The sequence below is a fragment of the Apus apus genome, chromosome 5, assembly GCF_020740795.1.
Source record: "Apus apus isolate bApuApu2 chromosome 5, bApuApu2.pri.cur, whole genome shotgun sequence".
NCBI classification, from domain to species: domain Eukaryota; kingdom Metazoa; phylum Chordata; class Aves; order Apodiformes; family Apodidae; genus Apus; species Apus apus.
In genome coordinates, this window is record NC_067286.1 from 3768064 (window position 1) to 3792672 (window position 24609).

Sequence of the window (24609 nt, forward strand, 5' to 3'; positions counted from 1 at the left end):
GGGTAGATGCTTGCTGGGCTACAAGCAGATAAAGTGGGGATCTTCTGATCATTCAGGTAAAGGTAATTGCCAAACTTAAGGCTGCAGGGGAGTGTTCCCCTAGTTAGTGGCTCATCTGACATTTGAAGCAGAAAGGAATGAAGCTCTTGCTTTCTGTTTAGATAATTTGCCTGCTTTTTAACATTGCTCACCCATCTTAGAGCTTATTTGGTTGATTCAAAACAGAGGAAGGGAAAACTAGTTGGGCTTTTCAAGGAAGATAAGGAAGATAAGTTCTGAGACCCCACTGACTGTCCAAGAGAAGTAGTTTCTTTTAAAAATCCTAGCATTAAAAACAGGTAAATTGTATTTATTTTTATTTATTAAAACCAAACAAGCCAAATAGACAAAACCTAATCAATTTCAAAGATAGACCAAAACTGATGTTGGCTATCCTTGCAGATACTGCCTGTAATGTGGCCTGTTAAGGATTTATAACCTCATGGCATCCATGTACAATATGTAATGTGTTGCATTTCAGTGTTTGGATATATGAAAGAAAATATGCATTAAAAAAAACAGGAATTAGGTAACAATGGATTATTAATGCAGACTTTTCTCTTGAATAGCTGTTTTTTTACTGAACTCGTAAGAGAAGCAGTAATTCTAGGTGACTCTTCAAATGTGTTATCAGGAATTCACAGTAACCTTTGATAAAGAAGGGGTTTGTGTTATTTATTTGGCAAAATAACTGGCAGGAGCATAGATGGAGTGTATTGAGAAGACATCTTCACTTCAGTAGGCTGGACTGCACACCAAGAAATAAAGGTGTTTCTTCTAGCTGAGGAATATTCAATCCACCATCATCAAAGGAACAGTTGCAGTAATTATTAAAGGAGCACTGAAAGGAATCATTTTCTTGTGCTCAAATTAGCTTTGTGTCTGTTTTGGTGTCCGGTAACCTAGCCAGTTTTCCAAGATGAAAACAGAACAACAAAAACTGGCAGGTTCTGTGCATCTGGGATCGGTGGCCTGAAACTCATAAAACTGTAAGTGAAGAAGAGATCATAAAGCTGTCAATTAGATCTTCTAATAGCTTTAAAACATGACTACATTTTATTACAGACCTAAAATTAGCCTTCGTTTCAAACTTGGGTCCTTTTCAAGTTTTTCATGCTCCAGTCCAATCTTCTTTTTAGCTAGCAAGGCTGAGTTTGCAGCATTGAACAATGGAAATGGTATTGGAGCATTTTACAAAATTCTGCTGCAATAGCTACCAGTCCTTTTATATGGCCAGTCGTTCTTCATCCAGTTGTTGGGCTTTGCAGTTTTTAATATAGTTATGTTTAAGTGGACATGGTGCATGGACAGGGGAGTAAATGTTAGAAGACCCATCTCAGTGGAGCTGGGTGAACAGAGTTGTGCAGTTTTCAGTCTGAGGTTAGTGGATAAAGAGACTAGGGGGAAAGCAGTTAGTCAGAAAGACAACAACAAAAAATTGCCCTCTTCAAGTTAACACAAAGCTGCCTGCAGAGTTGGTATATGTGAATACAGATGTGCTGAAAAATCTTGGAAACAACCAAAACTCAATGGCCACGTGAGCTTGATGTGCTCTGTGGGAACATGAATTACACAAGCCATGGGCAGTGCTAAGTGGGAAAGATGGCAGACTGCAGTGGTGGTGTGTGCAGGCTTTGCTTTTGGTTTTAAATAATCTAGTTAATGTGAGATATCTCAAAAAAGAAGGGGAAAAAACAAGCAAACAAACAAAAACCACAAAGAAAACAACAACAAAAACGCCCCCACATAGTACAGCTAATGTCTTCTGAAACTCTGTTCTGTTAATGGGGACAGAACTTTTCATAATGAAGATGACATCCAGAGCAGAACCCAGCGTGCAGGTCTCATCTGATTTCCATTGCCTAAAATGCTATCCTAATCCAGCTGCCTAATCCTGGGGACACACCTACAATCCAGAGATGTCTCATTGTTCTATCTGAAAGAGTTCCAGATAGAAAACTTTTACAGAATTTTGGGTGTCAGATAGGCAGGACTCAGCTCCCACTGAAGTGAATGGTGGAGCTTGCTTCAGCCTTCCTCCTCTAAGCACTCCTCTCAGCCTGGCTGGTGCAAGGCCATGGGGCTGCACTTCCTCTGACCTGCTGAGTAGCTCCATGGACTGGACACTTGCCCAGAGTGTATTTCAGATATTTCAAGGGTAGGTTAATTGCTTCTCTCTGCTTGCTGGGATCACTCTTGTCCTTGCCTCGCAGGCAAGGGTGTAATACAGGGATTTGTTCTTCAGGCATTGAGTGAGATGAGAATAAGGAGCTGAAGGATGTGCCCCTTCTTGGGAAATAATGCAATACCTGGGGCTGTGATGAAGATGTGATGTAAAATGCACTTTTCTATATCCAGTACTGGCTTTGTCAGTATTATTTTGAGTCACCCTCCCCTCCCTGTATATAATGTAAGAACCCTGTGTGGTAACTCAGAGCCTCTTGCTGTCTGAAAATGAGGTGTTGTGGCACTGTAAGTCCCAGTGCTAAGACCCCCTGACAAGTCCAAAGGCATCTGTCATTCGGTGCCCCGAGTTTCCACGCTGATAGTCCTCTGTGGTCCAGGATGGAGTTCCCTGGGCAGAAAGAGGGATATATACTGCACTGAAATGTGTCCTGCTAGCAGGAATGAGGGATCTGGGGGCTGTAACGGATCATGGTGCCTGCAGAGCAGCGTGGGGAGGAACCTGTGACTCTGAAAGAAAGACTCCTAAAAGCCAAGTGCCAAGTGTTGCTATAATGGGGCTGGATTACTCACTGTGCTTATTCCAATTCCTGTTGATGCTGGCAGTGGGAGCTTTCCCGAACAGCGACGAACAATGATTCATCTCCAGGTGGTGTTTTTTTTTGTGGTGGTTTTTTTTGGTGTTCGTGTTATTATTTGGTTGTTGTTTTTTTTTTGAAAGCCATCTTTCTTTATTAATTTATTTTTAAATTTCAAAAAGAAACCGGTAGGAAACTCTCTCCGTGCAGTCCCTGGATCACCTCCCCCCACCCCCAACCCCCGCCCCGCTCTGCAGCGGAGTTCCCTGCTCGCCGCAGGACTTGAAGCCGCTCCTCCCCCTGCGGAAACACAGATTTATTTATATCTATCTATCTATATAGATAGATAATTTTTTATTTTTTTTCTTTGGTGCCTGCTGGGAAGCAGGCAGGGCCAATCCGGGGGCCGCCCTGCCTGCAACCCCGCTGCCTCGGCAGCCCCTCCGCCCCCGCGCAGGCTGCCCGGGAGAGGCGCAGGATGCGCGGCGCAGCGCCGGGCGGGAACCCGCTCCACTGCGGGAGGGGAAAATGAGCTGGCGGCTGCTTTCCCTTCCCCTCTGACAGCTGAACGATTTATTTCATTATTATTATTATTTTTTATTATTATTATTATTTTCCCCTCCAGGTTTTCACGATCAGCACTGGGGGAGCCGGGAAATTTTGTGCCCGCTGGCAGATTTGTCTTTAAAATTGTGGTCAGTGGACGGGTCTCCTTTTGCTCCGGCATCGTTGTCCTGTTCACAGCTCTTAAGACTTAAGAAGCTTGATTCTCTAAGGCTGGTATCCAAGGGCATCAGTCATTAACACACTGAGCTACATCTGCTTCTTGGCTAAGACTGAAGAAAGACATTTTAAGCTGGAAATCCTGCCTGCTTGCTCACTCGCTCGCTCTCTAGTGCATACGGAAGGGGAAGCATATGCAGCAGCAGGTTCCTTTTTTTTTTTTTTTTTTTATTCCAAAAGGCTTTGTAGATGCGGTGACAAGATAATGGAGTGAAAGTCTCCCATTTCCAGGGAAGAAAATTACAGGAGTCAGCCAGAGAAAAGAAGGAGCAAGTTAAATAACAGCAGAAATAGGAAGGAGGACAGGAGGATACTGGTGAAGAACTGAAAATAAAATTAGAGGAAACAGGTGGAAGGCTGGCATAAAGCTGGGAGATATCATAGACTGAAAGTGGTTTGAGTAGTTTCTTTATTATTTTATTTTATTTTATTTTTTATTATTTGGTTATTGGTTTTAAACTCTAAGCTGGTTTTGGAGCTCCCTGCAGAAAACCAGTCTGCTTTAGTGTAGAGCAGCTTCCCCAACGTGTCCCTTTCTCTCTCCCTGCCTGCTGTCTCTGCTGTTGCTGCTGCTGACAGAAACGTGTTAGGAAAGCAGAAAGAGAAAATGCCAGCCATCCTGGTAGCCTCCAAAATGAAATCGGGACTACCTAAACCCGTACACAGCGCTGCTCCCATCCTGCATGTCCCAACGGCCAGGACCATCCCACAGCCCTGTTACCTGAAGTTTGGGAACAAGGTGGAGGTGACGAAGCCATTGTATTCCAGCCAGATTCCTCTAAAATCTTCAAATGGACAAGAAAATGCAGGAGATGGACTCCCACCAAGGAAGAGTAGCTCCATAGAAAATGGATTTGACACACAGGTTAGAAGGCAGCAGTGCTGGGGAGGTGTATGTGGGAATGTATTTCTATGCTGAATGTGTGCAGCAGGTTTGCTGAGGTAGATAGATAGTGGTGTGAGCAGCAGTGAGAGAACAGGGGGGTGTGTGTGTATGTGTGTAATAACATCTGTCTGCAGTGGTGGGATGTTTTCTGCATAGTGGCATGTGTTACCAAAGGATGGCTTTGTGATTTTGTCAGCATGGTGGAGCTGATGGTGGGGTGGTGAGGGATGGTGCTGTGTGTGCTGTTTGCCTGTGTTACCTTCTCTATTGCCTGTGCTTGAACTTGGGGAATTTACAGAAGGGAGATGGTAGAGATGTTGTTTGTGGGGTGTGTTCTTTGTGTTCTTTCTGTAGGTGCTAATTGTAGTGGTGGGGTTGTGTGCCTGGGATGGGGAGAGATTGCTGGTTGTCATGAGTGTGTTTTGTGTTGGGTTATGTATTGCACTGCACTGAATGTTTTGTGTTTGTAGTTGTGTAGGGAGTCAATGGGAGGCAGTGCTTTATGTGAAATTACAATGTGCTCGTCATTCTCAGTGCAGCTAAATTAAATAGATCATGTAGAAAATGAACATTCAAGTGGAATCGCCTGTTAATGCTACATGTGCATGACATCATAGATGCACCACATTATCAATCTGTACTTCTTAGACTTCCCTTTAATGTGTATCAGTTTTCTAACGTGTTTTTATATGTGCTGCTTCCTGTGTAGGGAGGAGACATGGAGACACGGACGTTCTTCAGCTCGTTTAATTTTTATCAGCATAGGAAGGTTTTCAGTGTGGCTCAGATTGCCTGGTGCTCCGGATGCCCCAGTGTGCTCCAGAGCAGCGTGAGCAGCTCGTACGTGTCAGCGTGCGACGGCGGGAGCAAAGCAGATGGTCTGCTGCAGCAAGCAGAATTGATTAACAGGATACAGGGATTGCTGTACAGCAGCCTGATGTATTCTGGCAACAGGGGTGTACATTGCAAGCTGCTCCTACCAATTTCTGAGCCCAGTAGAAGCTGATACCATTATACTGGGATAGGGAAATGATGACAGATGCTTTCTTGTTTTTTTGTTTTCCTTTTCCTTCCTCAAGGGATAATGTGTCATCCCTACCATCTAGATTTTGAAATCTGTGGCCTTCTAACCCTGTTCTCTAAAGGCAAGTGTGTCTACTGGTTGGGTATGTTTGGCCCTGTGCCCTAATTTTAGGATGTGCTGCACTTTCCTTGCTGGTAGACAAGGTGACACATTGGGCTGCTCAGGCTAGACAAATGTGTCCCTCAGTTCCTGAGGGACTGGGAGTAGAAAATGAGACAGACAAATAACGGTGGCAGGGTGGTGGCAGCAGAAAGACTGACCTGCACATCACATCTTGTTCTTAGGAGAGAGACAAATACTCCTTTTTCCTTGTGCTAGTGTCTATCTTTGTTATGAAATGTCAGCAAAATCTCATTACCTACTGCTCTTTCTCTCAGGCATGCCTTGGTTTCTGCATAGAAATTTACATTCCTGCAAAAGAGATGGTTATTTATAAGTACTTTTTCATCTTACAGCAGACTATAATCAGGTAGATCCTGCCAGTGGTAGCCATTTGCAGCAGTAAGGGGAATACTATGGTGTTTTTAACCCTTAAACAGATGTGTAAAAAATATCAAATATCTTGTTGATGAAATGTCTTCATGCTAAAATGTTATAGTTAAGCAGGGAGTGATTTTGGCCAAAGGAATTTCAGATAATTTTGAGTTTTGAATAACTTCAGCAGCAGGTGAAATCCTAAGCTTTGCCGTTCTCAGTAACCTCTTTTGCGTAGCAGCCTTAGCAGATGACCAGCACCTTTTAAGGTGTGAACCAGTGAGGTTTGTTTTACCATCCATTATCTTGAATAAACATGGTCCCTTTTTTGTTATTCTAATTGATCCAACTTTGATCCCTCTGCCCACAAAAGCATGAAGATTTTTGCCATTCAAGGGATTAATTTGGAACGTTGGTCTGTATCTAAAGAGAGATTTTTTCCAGATAGATCAAGGGCGATGTTCTTTTCTGTATCTACCATCTTTGCTTCCCAAGGGAGGAGGAATGGGATGGAGGGACAGCTGCTGGATGGTATGTCAGCAGCTGAAGCATTTTTGTCTTGGAAAACCTTCAGCTACATTTAGGTACAGTCAGGTATAGAAGTGCTTTCTGACAGTAAGCCTAGTAAGGTTTAGTCTTAAATACTGCATTAGGACTAAATATATGAAGAATCAAAGACATGTCCTATGAGGGTGACCAATTGCTCTTCTGGATATTCTGTGTTTAAGCCCCAGTGCTGCCCTCACCATTTTACAGTGCAGGCACTGGGCATCCCCTGTGAGGGAGGAAGGTTATTTTCTTGCCATGGCATTTAAAGATTAGATCCATAAGTAGAACTCATGCCAAATGCTTTGGTCCCTGTCTTTTGTAGATCTTATTCCTTGCGTGGAGTTTGCAGCCCACAGGGAAGGACATCATATCCTCCTCTGTGGGTGGAGGGAAAATTAAAAAGAGGTTGTGACACTTGGATCAAAAAACAAAGACAAGAAATAAAAATGACTGAAGTAGATTTAACTTGTGCTGTATTCCTTGCTGAGATTGAACTTGGAATTTGCAGCCCTGAGCTTTCTCTTGGAATTAGAGGCATAAGCTGTTTCCATCAGAGCCCAAGGTGATATCAGGCCACTTTCAACACAAGTGGCAGAGATGCACTGCTTTTGTACAACTGCTTAGTGGTCAGAGCATTTGCTCAGAGAGGGGGCTATCTGAGTTCAGTTTCTATTTCAACACCAGAGAATTCAAACTCTTATCGTATCTCTGGAGGGTTTCATAATCAACAAGCCACAGGATGTTCTGGGAGTATTTTAGGGAGTTGCTCTTAATCCCGTTGAAGTTGGTCCTCTTTGCACTACATAATATAAAATTCAGTTGCATGTATAGAATAAGGACAGATGAGCAACTTGACCTCACGTTTAGGACATCTACTTACAGGGAGAGAGGTGATGGGGAGGGATGAAACAGGTAGGATACCTTTAACTAGTTGTACATACAAACTTGTCTCTCCCATCATGGTGTATAGATACTTCCATTTTAAATTTGTGTGTGCCTTTTTTCCTGCACTTAGGTTACTGATTATTCTGGAGGAGAGGCTGAGCCTAGTGCATCAATCAGAAGATAGAGACCATGTTCTAATGGTGGTTTAGCATGTTTCAAGCCGTTTGCAAACCAGTGATATTTTCAGAAGCTTTTCCCTGCCAGATGGTACCTACCTTGAGCCTTGTTCTTCAGAGAACATGGGCACTGCAGGTGGTATTCATTGAAATACTCATTTTTGAAAAACTGCTGAAAATCAAGGTGTCCCACTTGAAAATTTGTTCTCAATGAAAGCTTCTGCTCTTTTATCTTTGTCCTTCTTCTTATGGTTTTACATGTGTAAGCTAGACTTTATAGTTTTGAGCCTTAAGGCCATATAAGGGCGATGTGTTATTTAAAATGCTGTGCAATTTATAAAAAGCATTCTTCAGGGTATTTTCAGAGGCACTTTCCAGAGAAAGGTCTGAGGGTTCTAGCATTAAGCTAGTTGGAAATCTTAGGTTGATGAATCATGGCAGTATCATTCCTGTTTTATTGTTACTGATATACACACTCCATTCATTTTTCCATATTAAATTCTCTGTGTTGTGCACAACAGTATCCTGCTGTTGTACTGGTGGTTATTTTGTCTTATTTGAAAACGCCGCCAATAAATTGTACCCATATTTAGAGAGCATTGTTTTGGAAATATTTAACTTTGTTACCAGAGAAACTTCCGTCGAGTAGATAGCAGGACAGGGATCTCTCGTATACTGAATGGTATTTATTAGGTATTCTGAAAAAGCCATATGTATTCGGCTACTAAATTTGCAGTAGTTATTTAAGACAGAAGTCCTTGCCAGTTTGAAGTCCATGGGCATGGTTAAAGTGTTCATGCAGGATGCAGGAGGGGAGGTAGTGTTCCAGGAATACAGTCTGTTGCCATGATATTGTAAAAGCCACCAAAGGAGACTGTAGATTTAATGACTTTGTTTATTGCTGTTATGTTGTATTCTCTAGATTCTTGCTTTTCATTCTCTGGAGAACCTTAAAAAATAATGACTTTTTATGTCTGAAGTAACTGTAGCCTCTTAAAAGCACAGGGAACTTCCGAAGTCATTGGTCTCACCCTTCCACTAAAGCACTTGAAGTCGATGGGCATTTCTTTAATCTGGTATTAAAATACTTGTATGCAGCAATTGCTGATAACTGTCCTTGATGTCTGACAGGGAGGGGTGGTGGTGGGGTGTTAATTCTTTGCAAACTTCTCTGCAATATTTGCTGAAAGTTAGGCAGTTCTCCTCTCCTGGTGGATGTGGAAGGCAGATCCTTACTAGATGTTACCATGATCTCCCTCACTTTCCTCTTTCTCTACACCAGGCAAACCTAATTCTTCTAACCTTTTCTCTCAGGATTTCTAGAGCTCTTACAGCTCTCAGTGCTATCTACTGAACTCTCCTCTGTTTGCCTAGAGCTTTTTTTAAGAATTCTGTTCCAAACCACGTAGATGTCAGTACAATAAAACTCCCTTGCTCAGCTACATTTTTTTTTCACACTGGTTTCCCAATTTGTGAAGATCATGTTGAGTTTGGTGTTCTAGATCTGGGGCATTCTAAATCTCCTCATCTTCTAGTCTTACACTGCGTTTTTCTTCTAGTGATTTAATTCTTCTTTCCCAATTTGTGAAGATCATCTACAACTGAGATGTGCTATCAGAATATGTTACCACAAAAATGATCTGTCTTTTAATATAAAGAACTGCTCCTTTTTAATGCCCTGCATTAGAACAAAAGATGTAAGGTTGCACTATAAACTCAGGAGGTTCTTTCATCGTTGGGTTTTCATATAGATTATGCAAAGGGTCAGTTGGAATTCACACTCCCATTCTGCCTTTTAATTGTTCTGGGTAATGGATGAAAATGTGTTTTGATCTGATTTCACTTTAATTGTGACAGTTCTTGAGTCAAAGATTATTTGGTTGTTGTGTAACATTCCTTCCCAAGTCTGGTACCTTCCCTGTCCACTTGCCCAAGATGAGATTTCCAGAGATACTTATTGTTGAGCTAATAATGCTGCTGTTGAATTCACTCAAGTTTTTATTGGCCTGTGGTTAGTGTTTCTGAAACCCTCATTTAATATGACCTTTTTTCCCTGCCTTTTTTTTTTTTTAAATGTTATTTCTCTGAAACTTGGTAATAGTTTGTATATCTAAGGGGCTTCCAAATTTTAATAGACTTAATCTAAGAGCACTCCTTAGAGGTAGGGATATTGTTTCTTTTTTTATAAATTAATGGCTAAGGCACAAAGACACTTACCCAAGGTCATAAAGTCTGCAGTGCTGTAGAAAATTACTAGCTAGTCCCATGACTATTAGATTATCTTTCTCCTTTGCTGCTACTTCTTAATCAGTTCAAAATGCTCATGCATATGGTGTCCATGTGTTCTCCCTCTGTCCTTGAAACTGTTAGCTTACTCCATAAAACTGTATTACTTTAGTGAACACTCTCACTTTCTTTGTGTTTTAGCCAGTAATTTTTATCACCTTCTGCTCTGACACTTGATGTATGGCAGCACCCAAGCAGGACATGTTGGTCCAGCTGTCCTCTAACCAGAAATGGGTTAATTATTAATATTTGTTTTTGCTTTCTCCCTGCCTGCCTTTACCTCTCTGGCTGCACTGGTGAATTTCTTTGACAGCTTTTAGAGTTTTGCTTCTTGCTTTGTCCATTTTGTGTTCCACAGAACTTCCCTTTTGTGATGTATGGGGTCATATTTCAGTTCTGTTGCACACACAGTCTCTGCTGGAGGCTTGTTTGACCTGCAATTGGCTTCAGCAGAGAAGCATTAAGTCCTTCTCCCAATCCACCTGCTAGCTGCTAGATCTAATTTGTTAGTGTTCAAATATGGATAAAATAATTTTAAAAGCAAGTGTAACGTGAGGAAACTGAAAGACAAAAGCATCTGTGTGTATCATAAGACCTAGCACAGACAGCATTTGAGCTGTACAAATGTTCTTAGTGGCTGAAGCCCATGCTGGCGTGGCTTTATGGAGCTCATCATAAAGTGACATCCTCTAGTCTTCTACAAAATACTCTCCTCAAAAATCAAGTGGTATGAAATATAAAACCTCTCCGAAAGGAATGTCCTGCAGATGCAGAGAGGTACAAGGATGTCAGTAGAGAAGAACAACGGATACTGCTTTTAAAACTCCTGGCATGAAACCTGAGCTTTACTTCTCAAAAAAATCAAGTGAAGTCAAATTATAAAGAAGAGGTCTGGTAGACAAAACGTGTACCTTTCCCAACTTTCAAGTACCTGACAAGTACCAAAAAGAAAGCAAATTAAGAGGCCAACACTGCCTGTACTATTTTTCTTTTTTTTTTCCTTTTTTTTCCCAGAGGATATCAGAGAAGAAAGCCTTTATTTTATTGAGATGGGAAGGGTGGACTCAGTGCTTGGTTTTGGAAATTCACAGCTGGTTTTGGCTATTTTTTATTTCCTTTGCAGAATCCTTTGTGGAACATTGTCTACTCTGTAATTTTAGTTTCCAGATTATCTCACCAGTAGATTTAAATATTTGTTTAATTTGTAGAATATTTTAATGCTGTAAGCCTGCAAGTGCCTTTTTCCTACAAAAGTGGAAGAAAATAAGGAGGGATTTAAATCAACAATTATATTGTTGGAACTTCCCAAACTTGTAACACAGAATAAATATTATAAATGCTGCTTAATAAGATACACTTTTGAATAAAGTGATAGTTGGGCCTTTAAGGGAAGGATGTGGTTTCTGTTCTTCCATTTTTTCCCACTTGTTTTCTGCTTATTTAAGCTTTGAGGAGAAACTTTCTACTTTTATTCTGGTATAAATCAAGAGATTATCTTAAAATTTAACCCATTAATTTCTGTTTTCCTTGCAGCAAACTGTAGAATCTCAACCAAACTCAGATTCATTCTCCTGAGAAATTTACCTGACTAAAAATACCCTGTTTGAACATCATTTTTAGAAACATCTATATTTGAAGTATATAAATGGTCAGATTTTATGTGTATTATTAGATATGAACTGTTGGTACATTTTGTAATAGGAAGCTGCTGGTTTTCCATTCACCAAGAACTGGAATTCAGTCAAACACTTGGCATTTACTTGTATGCCTCTAATTTTATCTGTAAATTGTTCTTTCTGAAATAGTTTGTGGAAACATTCTCAGTTTCTTCAGTTTTGCAAAGCATAGGCATGGAAATAACTGCTAAAACTTAAAACAAATAAGCCATTTCTTAAAATAAATAATTGAGAAAACAGGTCACTTCTTATTTGAAAACAGGCTGAGATCTGAAGTTTTACTTTGATACCACCTTTTTTCTTTATTTTCCTCTTGAAAGTATTTTTAGGTGTGTTATCCTTGGATTATTTTTCATTTTACTTTGGGGTTATTTTAGAATTGGAAGCAACGTGTGGGAAAACAATACATGAGAGGAAAAAATATCTAACTTCTGGATTTCAAAATACACTTTTACCAGGACTTTTGGCCCTGTGCATGTTCAGTTTTGGAATGTGATATAATAACCTTTTGACAATGTCTTGTTTAATCCAATGGCCTCTTCTTAAATTTACCCTGTGTCCATCCCTTGTCTTGAATATTCTCCTTAAGTCTTTCTATCCTCAGCTTGTGGGGGCTTTTTTTGTACAGTTATGGCTAGAAGTTGCCCTATCTTCTATCTCATAGTTGGAAGGAATCACTAGATTTCCTTATTTTACCTGTCCTGCCACAAATATTGGTTCATTTCTTCTGTCTTGTCCTTCATGGAAGGACCACCAAGGTATAATCCAAAAGTGCATAGCGGCGAGTTCCTGTTTCTGGTGCAGACTTCAGAATTGCCTGTAGGTACCAGACAGTAGCAAGATTGTAGTGGAGGGAACTAGCAGGTGTAAAGAGTCTGTGGACTGCTTTCCAATAGTGGTTGTGGAGGCTTTTTTTTTTTTTAATACAAGCAAGAAGGAAAACTTATGGAGCGTGCAGACCAAGGAACTTGGGATTGGCAGGTAGCTGTAGTGCTGTGCTTGGCAAGAAAACATGGTCAGGTCTGTGAAAGGTGAATTATTGATGGATTCATCAGCATTTTATTTGAAAGTCTGCTTATTTATGAGAGTGAAAAATACTATTAATCTTCCCTTCAAGTTCCGGGAGCTCACAGGAGTGGGGGCCAGGGTACTTGGCTTGCTGCTCCTTCCATGCCTTGGGTGATCCCAGAGGCACAGGGGACTGGACATAAAGCCTTCTTGGAGAAATTCAGAGATGTTTGTCTCATCTACCTGACAACAAAGTTATCTGGTTATATATACCCAGGCTTTGCTAATGAAAAAATAATTCTATATACAGCCACAAAATAGCCCAACAAAACCCCCAAAGCAATCCTTGACAGCTGACTTATTACGTGGCTGCAGAAGTGGCTGTTCTGGTTGTTCTCAGTCTTGTGGATTTGGTCAGGCTTTCTCCAAAAGGAAGGACATAATGAACTTCCTCAATATTTTCCATGTTCTTCCTTATATCCCTAATGCCGGAATGATGTTTTTGTAATAGGTGACTACACTTTTCAGGAAGAAAATCTAGGATACTTTGGTTTTCAGAGAAATAGAAGAGGCAAAATGATAGGCTGGAACTGTAATTTTATGCATTTTAATGTCTGTGATGGAGCTCTTTAGAAGCTGTTCTTCAAACTATTTGGATTTGGAGTGTGATGGTCTCATTGCTGCAAAATGTGAGGATCTGTAATACTTCCGAGTGTCTCAGCCTCCTCGTATCCATTCTGCTTGATGGATCTGCCATTTAGACAACTGAGAGACATCCTGAGTTTTGAAGATGGTTGCAGTAGTACTTTTTTGTTTCACATGATGAGGTGACTCTTCCCGTATTGGATCACCTATGTTCTATTGAAAGTGCTGACCAGAAATTCTTTTTATATTGTATTTTTCTGCCATCTAGTAATTCCATGTACTTACCCATTGGTAGAATAAAATTAAGACCTTGGTGGGATTTCATGTTGCTGATCTAATTGTGTGCCCACATTTTATGGTGAGTATGGACACTGAGACTTAGTTGTATATCTTGAAACAAATATTCAGAAATGGATTCCTTTTTCTTTAGCTCTGTCCACTTGAATCATGTCCACTGTTAGAAACTGCAGGTAACTTGAGTACCAATAAGCTAAATTCAGGTTTTGTACAAGTATTTTTCAAAGACTGCAACAGCTGTCTTTTCACATGATATCTATTTTTGGCTGTTTCTTAGGTTATGTCTAATTATCAGGAAGTCATTTCTAATCAACCTGTACAAGGGGTCTAGCAAATTTGCTTCCTCTGGCAGACAGACAACTATCAGGCTTAGCATTGTAAGATCAAGCAGATGCGAAGATCTGTGTCATGTCTCTTGGAGTCAGAAATTCTCCCTAGAGAATGTAGCAGGCTGCAAAATTGTATTTTATGAGATAAATGTAATGTAAGAACAGTATCTGCATGTGTGTGTCAGAGGTTAAAGCCTGGAACAGATGTAGAGGACACACTGGCATCCACAAAGATCAGTGCACAACTTTGAATACAGCTGGTGGAAACAATAATTAATGGATTGGTCTGGTAAGACAAATTTGATTTAATTATAAATTCTTCTTCATTTCAAAGAGCTGACATTGAAGTCTTTAGAACTGATTTTAAAATGTCATGTGTGTTTCAGGATCAAGTGTGCATTGGCCATTTGAAGCAAAAGCTTAGAAACAAGTTTAGCTTTTCCTGCTCGATAACCACAGGTCAGTCTGCTTCTCAGGACAGCCATATGTATTCCAGACTTGTCTGTGGCTTAACTGGGATGGATTATTTTGGGAAGGAGTATTTTCAGCATTGCTATGTCTTACTCCTTTGACATGGGCTCTGGAGCACACAGGGGTCTGATCCTCCAGGGTAATGTGCCAAACAAGCACTGCCAAGGAAAGCTGGCAAAAAGGTGCCTGTCCTCTGGCTTGGAGTCGGAAAGGGGAGGCAGCAGAGTCCCATTTATCCCTACACAACCTCACCAGGGGAATTCTAATGAATATGCTTAAATTTACAAAACAAAACCACTTTCTGCTTTTCAAGAGGGAAGAGCAGCCGTTGCCTAGGATCCTGTTTCCAAGCAGTCAGATACAAACTTCCCTCACTGCAGCAATGGAGATTTTTCTTCTGGTTGCCTGTAAGAGTTAAACTTTTGGCTTTGTATCTTGTAGGGTTTGGACCACATGGAGTGACTTGTTTTATATGATTTAATACTAAGACTCCAAACCAGGGAAGGGAAATCTAGTTATCATAAGGAGCACAAATAATTGGAAGAGGACCTGTTTGTAAATGAAAATGTCACGCACTTAACATTTAATGATGGAAACATCTTCTCCAAGTGAGATCTGGGATTTCCTCTTTCCCTGAGGTTGCTTCCCATTTTGGTGCCAGGCAGTGGGAAACACCGTGAATATCAGGACAAATTTGGAGGTGCAGTGTCTTCCTGTGAGGTGTTTGCCTTTGGGATCCATTGGTTGAGCTGTGATAGGTACTTGGAGCAGAGGGAAGCACAGAGAGACCCTAGGCTCTGTGGGGACCCCTGACCAGCCCTGCCTGCAGCTGCCTTTGGATGAAGGAGTGCCTGCTGAAGGGCAAGGTAACCCCTTACAGCCAGGTCTACCTTTTGTGTCCTACAAGGTCCTGCTTCTTGCAGGCCAGGCCACCAAGCCTCGGATGTTGGGTGTCAGTGAGGATCCTGTTGGTGGGCTTTCAGCTGCCTCTCCCACAGGTTGCTTTTGGAATTCTGGAGATGTTCCTCTTTTTGGGTCTATTTTGGCTTAAAGGCATTATGGTGGTGAGAATTAAAAGACCAGCCCTGTTGGAGGTGACATCAGCTTGGGTGCATACGTTGTATTGTGCAATGAGGTGTGATGCCCATGGGTCATACCCACTAGCGGTTTGGTTCATCAAGCTGGGTAGCAAGGCCAGCTGTATTGTAACACATGAACCAAGCCCAGCTTCCCCTTGATCAGGTTACTTGCAGCAGTAGGCACTTCAAAAAGGAGGACAAAATTAAGGAAAATAAACAAGAGGGGGAAAGGCAAAAAAAGGCATATGAAAGGACCTGAAATCAAAAAGCCAGTCTACAAAGCTCCTAGACTACTCAATAGCAGATCCTTTAGTCTCCTACACAGTTTCAGATTTGTCCTGACACTTAATCTCTTGGCCACAACAAGGAGAACTAGGTAAGATTTAGTCCTCTTTATTGCCTCCTGAGCTCTCCAAGATTCAGCAGAAAAGGGGTTTGCATTGAACAAACACAAATTTTTATCTATTACCTTCACAGCCTGAGAAATGTCATTAGTGTGAGACCTTACGGGGGGGCCTGGTGCCACCCTCAGCCCTGTCAGCAGTTCTGAGCCGATGGCCCGTCAGATCCACTCAGTGTTTAGTATGCAGCATTAAGGAAAGGGATTGGAAAGTTCAGTTTTTCACTATCAAGTAATTTAACTCTAGATCATTTTGCAGTGGTTCTTAGCAGCTTATATAAATGGATTTTCAACAAATAAAGAGCCTCGGGCTTTCTGTGCGTGTGTGCACTTTTTAGTCGTGTGAGGGATACCTGTGGTGGATGGAGTCTCTGGTGAACCATCTTGTGAATAGCTGGAGCATCACTGAGTGCTGTCAGCTTCCCTCCTTCTTTCTTCTCTGACAGCAGCTGAAATGGCAGGGCTTGGCTTGGCCAGGGCTTTGCATCATTTATAGCAATGCTGTTAAATGCTGGGCTGAAAAGGATGGTAGCTCAGCTAATTTGCATGATTTAAAATGCCAGCTCGGTTTAATGTAGAGCAGCTGGTATATACTTAACTCCTTCAGGAGAAAACTTAATACCAGCAGATCGCATTATCCAGGGCTACTCCACATTTATTTATTTATTTAATCTCTCTCTTCACTGCTTCCGAGAGCATTTGGAGAGATTGTTTACGCCTCGCTGGGGATGGGCTTTGTTCTCTCTTGTTATTTCTGAATCTTGCAGAGTTCACAACGGAAACAATTGGTCCTGCTGTGTGACAGATACTTGTGGTGACTTCCTGGGCATCCACTTGCACTGACCTCAGCAGATAGGACTCTAAATTAAGATGTGACATGATGAGGGATGGCGAGATTAGTTGGAAGAGGGACAGGTGTAGAGGTCTGGATTATGTGGATTACTACATACTCAATTTCTTAGCGTTAAATTTCAAGGTTGAAAATGGTTAATTCCACAATTATGGAACTAGGATGTGCCATGCCATTCCTCTGGGTGCTGGGTAGAGAGCCAGAGCCACCTTGTGAGGGAGGGAAGAGTTGGAGGATCAAAGAATTCCTTTGCTCCCCTGAAATAATTAGCGCAGCCTCAGAGAGAGGATGGAGGGAGCATAATCTTTTAATACCAACCCTTCTCAAAATTGACCTTGTCACAGGCAGATTCAGCTCCTCACAGAGGAACAGATGTGTGATAGAGTCACTCTTACTGTGTCAGAAATTCTGGCACAGTATTTCATCCTGTGCCAAAATTCCCTCGCTTTTCCAGAGGCAATGGACCTCTCGTGTTAAAGAGCTCTGGATGTGCCTTTGGATGAACTGTGAGATATTGTGTGATGAAGATGGACTTTACAAAGTCGAGGCTTTCATAAAGCAGTCACAGTGGAGCCTTCTCTTCCTCTGGAAATCTTTTATTCTCTCCAGTCATGACTTGAGCTGAGGTTTCTCACGGAACAGCCGTTTTAAATGGTCAGTTCTGAAGACCTTTTTTCGTTTCAAGCAAAAGTCACTAAGCTAGACAGAAAACATATCTGTTAGGTTCTTCGACGTGTAAATCCTTCAATATTGCACCTGAAGTTTAGGCATTTCTGTTACCCTTTACAAACCTTTGTGTTAGAAGATGCTGTGTAGATAATTTGATTGACATCAGTACTGTACTACTTGTACAGGACATGAAAGCCACGCCTGTGCAAAGGAAAGGGCTAGTCTTCCCTAATGAAAACTGATTATTGTCTTTCTTGTTGTGAAAAAGAAGCTACTAAGAAGATGATGACCTGTAATCTTCTTCCATGAATGTAAACAAGATAAATTACCCTCAGTGATGAAATGTTTCATTATTTCATCTCATGTTGTCCATGTATAAAATCATTGGCATGCCTGCATGCTGTGGAAGGTTATAGCCCTGTATTATATAGTCAAATTATTTTATGTTGTAGTGTACTTATACTATAACTCTGTTGAACACCTGAATGTTTTTAATGTATAATATGCAAATAATTTCAGCCATTTGAGGAAAAGCCTTGTTAATGGTTACTCTTAAAGGCAATACATTTCTTTAAGCAACGTGTATCCATCCTTTAAATAGGCAGAAACCATTTTGTGAGACTGTTTACAAGGTTCCATTATAGCTGAGGTAGAATAGTGTGGTTTAGTAACTGGTTGTCAGGCACCAGGTCAAAACTTGAAACAAATAATTCTATTTGTGTTTATCCAGCCTGACTCAAGGCTTTTGGAACAGGAGCAAATGAGCCAACTTTTCATTCACGCTGTGTGCGAGAGCTGCCTGCAAGTTAATAAATCCTCATCAACCATGTTGCTGGGTTGTTTTGTTTTACAACTAAGGGAGAAGTTTATTTCTGTTAATGCTTTTCCATTGATTAACACAAACTTTTCAGGGATCCAGGCTTGACCTCTAATGCTTAGTATTTCATTCCTTACTATTTTCCACCACAGATATTTTTAACTTCCTGCTTTTAGGACTTTTCCAACTGGTTCAAAGGTTAGGAAAGCCAGTTCCACCAGACTCTGGACATGCTGTGAAAAAGCCTGAAAGCGTGATATGACACTTACATGGCAGCTTCATTTTGAGCTGTGCCTTCCTGCCAAGAAGGGTTTCAGTCCTAAGAGGACAGGGAGGATAGAGCAAAAAGTGTGAGTCCTGAAGACCCACAGGCCATCAGTGGAGCTTCAGCTGGGTCACCTCATTGCTGCTTGCCACAGTTTGTCAGCAGCAACTCCCTTATCTCACAGGTGCTCTGCAGAGATAAATCCATTATAATTCCAAGCAGCTCAGGTAAAGTGATACCTGTAGCCATGAAATTACTTTTCATAGCTAACTGTGTGACTCTTAAGCCTTCATGCTTCAGTGTGATCTGCTTTTTCCTTATCACTGATTTTTTTCCTTAAGGTCATACCTGAATCAAAGCAAGAGATACTTGATTTAAAATCCTTTCCAGTAATGATTTATGGATTTTAATAAAAAGTGTGAAGATATGAGGCACATCATTACCTCTTTGTTAGGAGAAAGTTCTCAGCTATAAACAGATACCAATACTTTGGCTGTGCCTTCTGAAAATGGCAATTTATCCCTTAATGATGAAAATCATTTAAGGAGATGGTAAGAATGGAAGAGCTGTGTTCAAATTTCAAATTACAATGAGAAGGCTGTGGGCTGTGGGTTACCATCTGCACTCCACGTCCATGCCATCTGCCCACAGGGAGAAAATCATCAGGGAGAAAACAGTAGGATGTCCTGAAGTTATGAAGCCACTTAACCACCAGTTACACATAAAGACCTCGTGAGATTTGTCATGAAACCCAAGCCTTTGATAGTACTGCTCTGAAAAGGAAAAGAGGAGCATAAAAAAGGCCGTTGAGACTTTGAAGGACTGAAAAAGGGGATTTTAAGCCCCATGAATTGCACGATTGACCGCATTAGTAGAAGCGAGGAATCCGCAGAGTGTTAATTTGTAGCATGGAACGCAGTCAACTGAGAACTATCTGCAATTATGCTAATTTATGCAGCTCACATTGCTACTGCAGTTTAAAAATAGTTTCATTTCTAGAGAACTAGAGCTACCATATTGTTGTGTGCAGCAGGTTGACTTTGTGTTTAGCTTTCCAAATGTTACCAGTTTGAACACAGAGCAAATCCGTATTTATGTTGTCTTTTTGTGTGGAGGTCCAGCCGGTTAGACTGCATTGCATTGCTTCCATTCAGGAGGCTGAAAGGAAAATGTTAGTCCTCTGGCTTAGGAGTGGCACAGGGGTATTAGTGGATGCTCTGAATAGTTGCAGTGTTAGGCCTGAGGCTGAATGCCCACAAGAATAGTTGGGATTATAGTGTGTTTTGGGTTTCTCGAGATCTGGTTTTGTTTTGCAGAACCTGTCGCTCAGATGTGTGGTGCTGTGGAGTATCTTCAGGAGGTATTTGATTCACCTTTTGCCACTCTACACATGATTGTTTTCCATGCTTATAGGGAGTGAGGAATAAAAAGAGAGGGGAAAAAACCCTCCATGTATTAGTTGTGGTTAAAACCAATTTTCAAGTTGTCATATTGGAACCGAATTGCTAGTGAGCGTGGGTGAAAGTGTGAAATAACAAGCATATCGCAGCTGGAGTCAGTGGGTAATTTCATATTCTGATTTCTTATTTTAAATTCTGAAGGAGCTAGAATATATCTTGCAGTTAAAGTCATAATTTAGCTTTATGAATAAAATTGCAGGCAATGCTGGAACTGGTCTTGAAGACCAAAGCAACTCAGGACAAATAGTCCGAGCATTCGAACTTGCGTTAGAACAGCTGTTCCTCTGACAAGAAGATGCCACTGGTGTTTGCCTACCAGAAGATTAATCCCTTACATTCTAAGGATGGATATGCTCAATTTTAGAAGTCTACAAGGATGAGTGGAAGCCAAGAGAATATAATTCCCTTTCTTCCTTTTCTTCCACCACCTTCTGTTGCCTTCAGTCATATTTCCTCTCTCAGTCTAGGGATAAGACTTAATAAAGTGTTAATGCTTCAAGCCCTCCCCCAATCAGTGGACATGCCTTAACATTTTGCAGCTGGCTTCTTCTTTCCCTCCCAGTCAGTTAACTCAGCTCCTTCTGTTTAAACTGGTGAAGACTGCTGTTGCTAATCAACCTTAAGAAGCTGCACACAGAAGCTGGGTTGTCTCCCTTCTGCTTCCCAGTGTGTTTCTGCAGCAGGGAAAGTCAGAGTGGAGCATAGGCTTGTGCTGCGACAAGTGGGAGGCTTTGAGTAATGTTCCTGCTAGAGGGGAGCCAAGGGCTGAGCTGTCTTCTAGGTCATTGTGCTGCGTAGAACTGGCAGGGTTTTATGGTTTTTCATGTGCATCTAAATTGGTTACTATCTTGCAGGTGAAACAACAGACAGGAGAAAGATTGTCTATGTCACACAGACGGTTTAAAGTAACTAGCTGCTCCTGTTGTATTACAACTCTAACTCAGCTTGGGAAGGACTTGTAACCCCTAATGGAGACATAGGTGTTCATGCCATCTCTTCAGTAGCTGGTGTGGAAACAGATATGGGTGAGGATCTAGCTCATTGAACAGAAAAATCATAGTAAACCACTGTGGTTGCAAGCCAGATTTTTCAGGCTCCGCTTTAGGATCATATAAAACCAGAAGTGTAGCTGCTAGGGAGAGTGCACTCAGGGTCTCAGTGTGCTGGGTGTGGAAGTTACTGGCAGTCTGAAGTCATTCAGTGCTCAGGATCAGCCTGTAAGTAAGTCTGAAAAGCAGATGTGGATCAATAACTGATTTTTGACTACCTTTTTGTAGTTCCAAATGGGATACCAGTGAGGTCAGATCAGAGATATAGCTTTATATATGGATGTACCTGTCCTTCCTACATGCTTAGTTAAAAAAAGTAATTAAAAAAATCCCAGATTTGTTTACTAAACTGCGTGAGAATTTTAGAAGCTGTAGTCCTGGGATACTGGATGAGACCAGACCGCTGTATGATTTACACCATCATAATCCAGTGCGATACCTGAAACTATACTTGTGTTTGCAATGGGAATTAATTTTCATATGCCAAGCCACCTCTGCCCCTTGGCCAAACTTAAAATAACTAGTAAAGGAAGGCCATCAGGTCCTAACTCACATGGAAAACTTATTGGAAGCTGAGGAATATAAGCACCCCTTTTGATCTAGCTTTCTGTCCAAATACAGGCCTGATGTATTTCTATCACGCTCAGGTAATCAAAAAGTGTTTTCTTTTTCTGCTTTTCCAGAGGTCTGGTGGTTTTGGTCATAGAAGCAATGTTTGCATAGGGAATTAGTAGTGTGTTGCATGCTCAGATGTGAGAGTAAATAGCATCACTTCCTAAGAAAGCTCCAAGAAGTTACAAACCAGAAATACTGGTGTCCTGTGGTAGCAAAAAATGACTAAGTGTCCTACAGGCAATGACAGATTCAGGGCCAGATCGTCCCCTCTTTGAACCAAAATACACCGAAGGGAGGTGGGTAATGTACAGTCTACATGAGGCAGCTGTCCCTTCTGCTGAGACAGAGCAGGATTTGCAAGGTTGGAAGCAATCTTTCACGGATTCTTGGGAGCTACTTACGTTTGACCCGATCTTGGACTCCCTCATTAAATAGCAATAGCTTTGGGGGTTATTTTTTTTATTTATTCATGCTTAGTCTGACCCTGAATTTAACTTCTAGCGAATTGAAAAAGCTCTCGATAGCCTCAGAGAAAGGCAAAAGAGTAATAGGCAGTTCCTACAGCTTTCTTGCTGTTGGGCGGGTTAGCTGGGCTGCTGTTGCCACCTGGTGGTGTTGAACAAAACCAAGACCTCATTTTTCTTTCAGTGTTGTGTTAGTTGCATGGAAGTAAGTAGCAATTGTGTATCCGTTAGAATTATTGTAGATATGCACCGATCATTTTTTTTTCAATGAGGAAAAAAAATCCGCTGCATTTTACGTCCAATACTTACTTTCCCCATAGACAATGTTGTAAAAAAAAAAGAAAAAAAAGATAAAATAATGGAACCTTTCAGTGAGCATCATCAGATTATGAGTAGCAGCACGTTTTGGGGGAGCTGGTTGCAATGTGTGGGTAACCCTCCAGGTGGAGAGTGTCTGTTCCTGGTAGAACCTTAACTACTCAAGCTGGTATTTGGTGGGGGAAGCTCTACCTGGTTTGTGCAGAGATACTTTGAGTGAGATGGGCAGTAGCTACAAGTCCATAGGAAATGTATGGCATGTACAGCCACCATGGCTCTCGTGCAGCTAAGGCACAGATAGTCCAGTGGTTAGCCTTTTAATTTCTATTAATTGATCCTCAAGCTTAATTGTATTAGGTTCAGTACTGGTGGTTAGTTACAGCAAGCACCTGATTTCCTTTGGATTGCCAGACACAAGTACTTGTCTGGCTGGAAGCCCATAAAATAAGTATGATTTGTGAATCCACAATCTGCTTTTCCTGGTGTGGGGTGACATGGCAAAAATGGAACAGAAGGTAATAGGATGTCCTCCCAGTCTCAGAGCATCTCCATCAGAAACAGGCTGTGATCTGGTGGCATATGGAGGCAGAGTTAATGAATGTCTCTGAATTGCTTCGGCGTGGTCCAGTCACTCCATTATGAGTGCAAATTTGATTTCCATAAATTATTAGTGTCTTTTCTTGCTGAAATTAGTGGATCATTATCAAATTACAACTTTTTGCACTTAACGTAAGTGACTGAATTGTCTTTGCATTATATAGAGTTTTACTGCAACCCTTTTAGTAGGGGAATACAGATTAAATTGTAGTTACCAAGAAAAAAAGGAGATCCCTGTTCAACCCCTCCTGTTCAGTGACAAAGCCACACTCTGTAGACTTAATCTGTAGACTCTCTGTCTCTACAGAACATCTGCATCTGCTGGGCTATTTCAGAGCTTCGTAATGTTTTCCAGTGAAGTACTTGGCATAGGTTATTTGTGATTAATCTTTCAGGCAGTACTTAAGAGCTAAGGTCATCTTTGTTGTGTATGGAAATGTGGTCTGACCTGTGGTAGGGATGTGACCTAAATGTCTCTTTCTCTCTGTTTTAGTTGTCATGTCCTATGGTACAAAATCTCTGTTTCAGGGAAAAATGTAAGTACAGTAAAGTCAGAAGCATTTCCTTGGGATTTGGGCTGAGAAATTCAGTGTGTTGTTAGGCCTTTCAGAATTAAATAAAATAATTTTAATAGGGGGAGGAAAATGTTTTTGAAGTAGCTATACTCTTCTTGTATCATCTTTGGGTTTCCAAAGGAGCATCCCAGGACTCTCCCATGTTTCAGAGACATCAAGTCCCAGAACACCATCTGAATCAAGAGTACCACCCAAACAGCCCGTGGCACCCCAGTAGAGTGTTGCCCAAGAGCCATGGAGCAAATCCTCACTGGCAAAACAGCAAATGTACGGAGCTGGACTGAATACATGGACTCCTAAAACAGTTACATGGGCCACTTGTAGTAATTTTGACTTTTCCCATTAGCAAAGTCCTTTCCCCAGTTGCTTTGCTTGTACCAATACAGTTAATAAGGCAGAGTGAGCTGATTTTACAGGGCCTAAAATAGTCAAAGCCATTCTCCTCATGTGTAGTCACTTGTCTTACAAGTGGCAAACACAGGTTTCACTCAGCTCGTTCAAGCAGCCTCTCCCTGCTGTTACTTTCAGCTGCAGGAGACCATTCTGACTAGAAAGTGTAGTTATTTTGTAACTTGCTGTTCTGTATTGTCACTGGGGGTCATTTGATTTCTAGGCTTATTAGCAGTAATCGTAGTCTTGCCTAGAAGCAGTTAAACCAGCAGGAAGCAGAATAGTCTTTTTGTCCATCAGCTGTTAAAAATTTCAGCTATTAATACTAACTGAAAAGAAAGTCAAACCTTATTTCTCATGTGTGATGCTTCTTTTTATTTTCCTTTCTGGTGCCTAATCCTTGCAGTACTTGGAAAACTAATTGGATTGTGGTGGTACAACATGTCCTGCTTACAGCCATCCTAGGCCCTAATGTGCAGTTATAATGGATGAAAGCAAACATATTGAATTTGAGACATCTTTTCTTTAGCAAAGATTTTGTTTGGAACTGAACTTTTCTAGCCTTTTGTGTGGTTCTGCAAGCACACCTGAGAGCCTTTGAAGAGGATCGTCCTTCCCAGCCCTCCTGTGAATGCTTTCTTGCTCTCCTTCATCCCAGATTCTGCTCCTGCTGGATGCAGCAAGCAATGGTGGTGGCATGAAGGTGGCCAC

General features: G+C 41.3%; 1 protein-coding gene across 3 annotated transcripts in view; it reads left to right on the top strand.

Moving 5' to 3' along the window:
* The first annotated feature begins 4134 nt into the window (after nucleotides 1–4134).
* Nucleotides 4135–24609, top strand: part of NAV2 (neuron navigator 2) — a 222954-nt gene continuing 202479 nt past the window's right edge. For all 3 annotated transcript variants that reach the window (XM_051621396.1, XM_051621397.1, XM_051621398.1), the window contains exon 1: nucleotides 4135–4449. In XM_051621396.1, coding sequence (XP_051477356.1) covers nucleotides 4192–4449 — 258 coding nt within the window. In that variant the 5' untranslated portion in view covers nucleotides 4135–4191. The remainder of the gene's footprint in view (nucleotides 4450–24609) is intronic.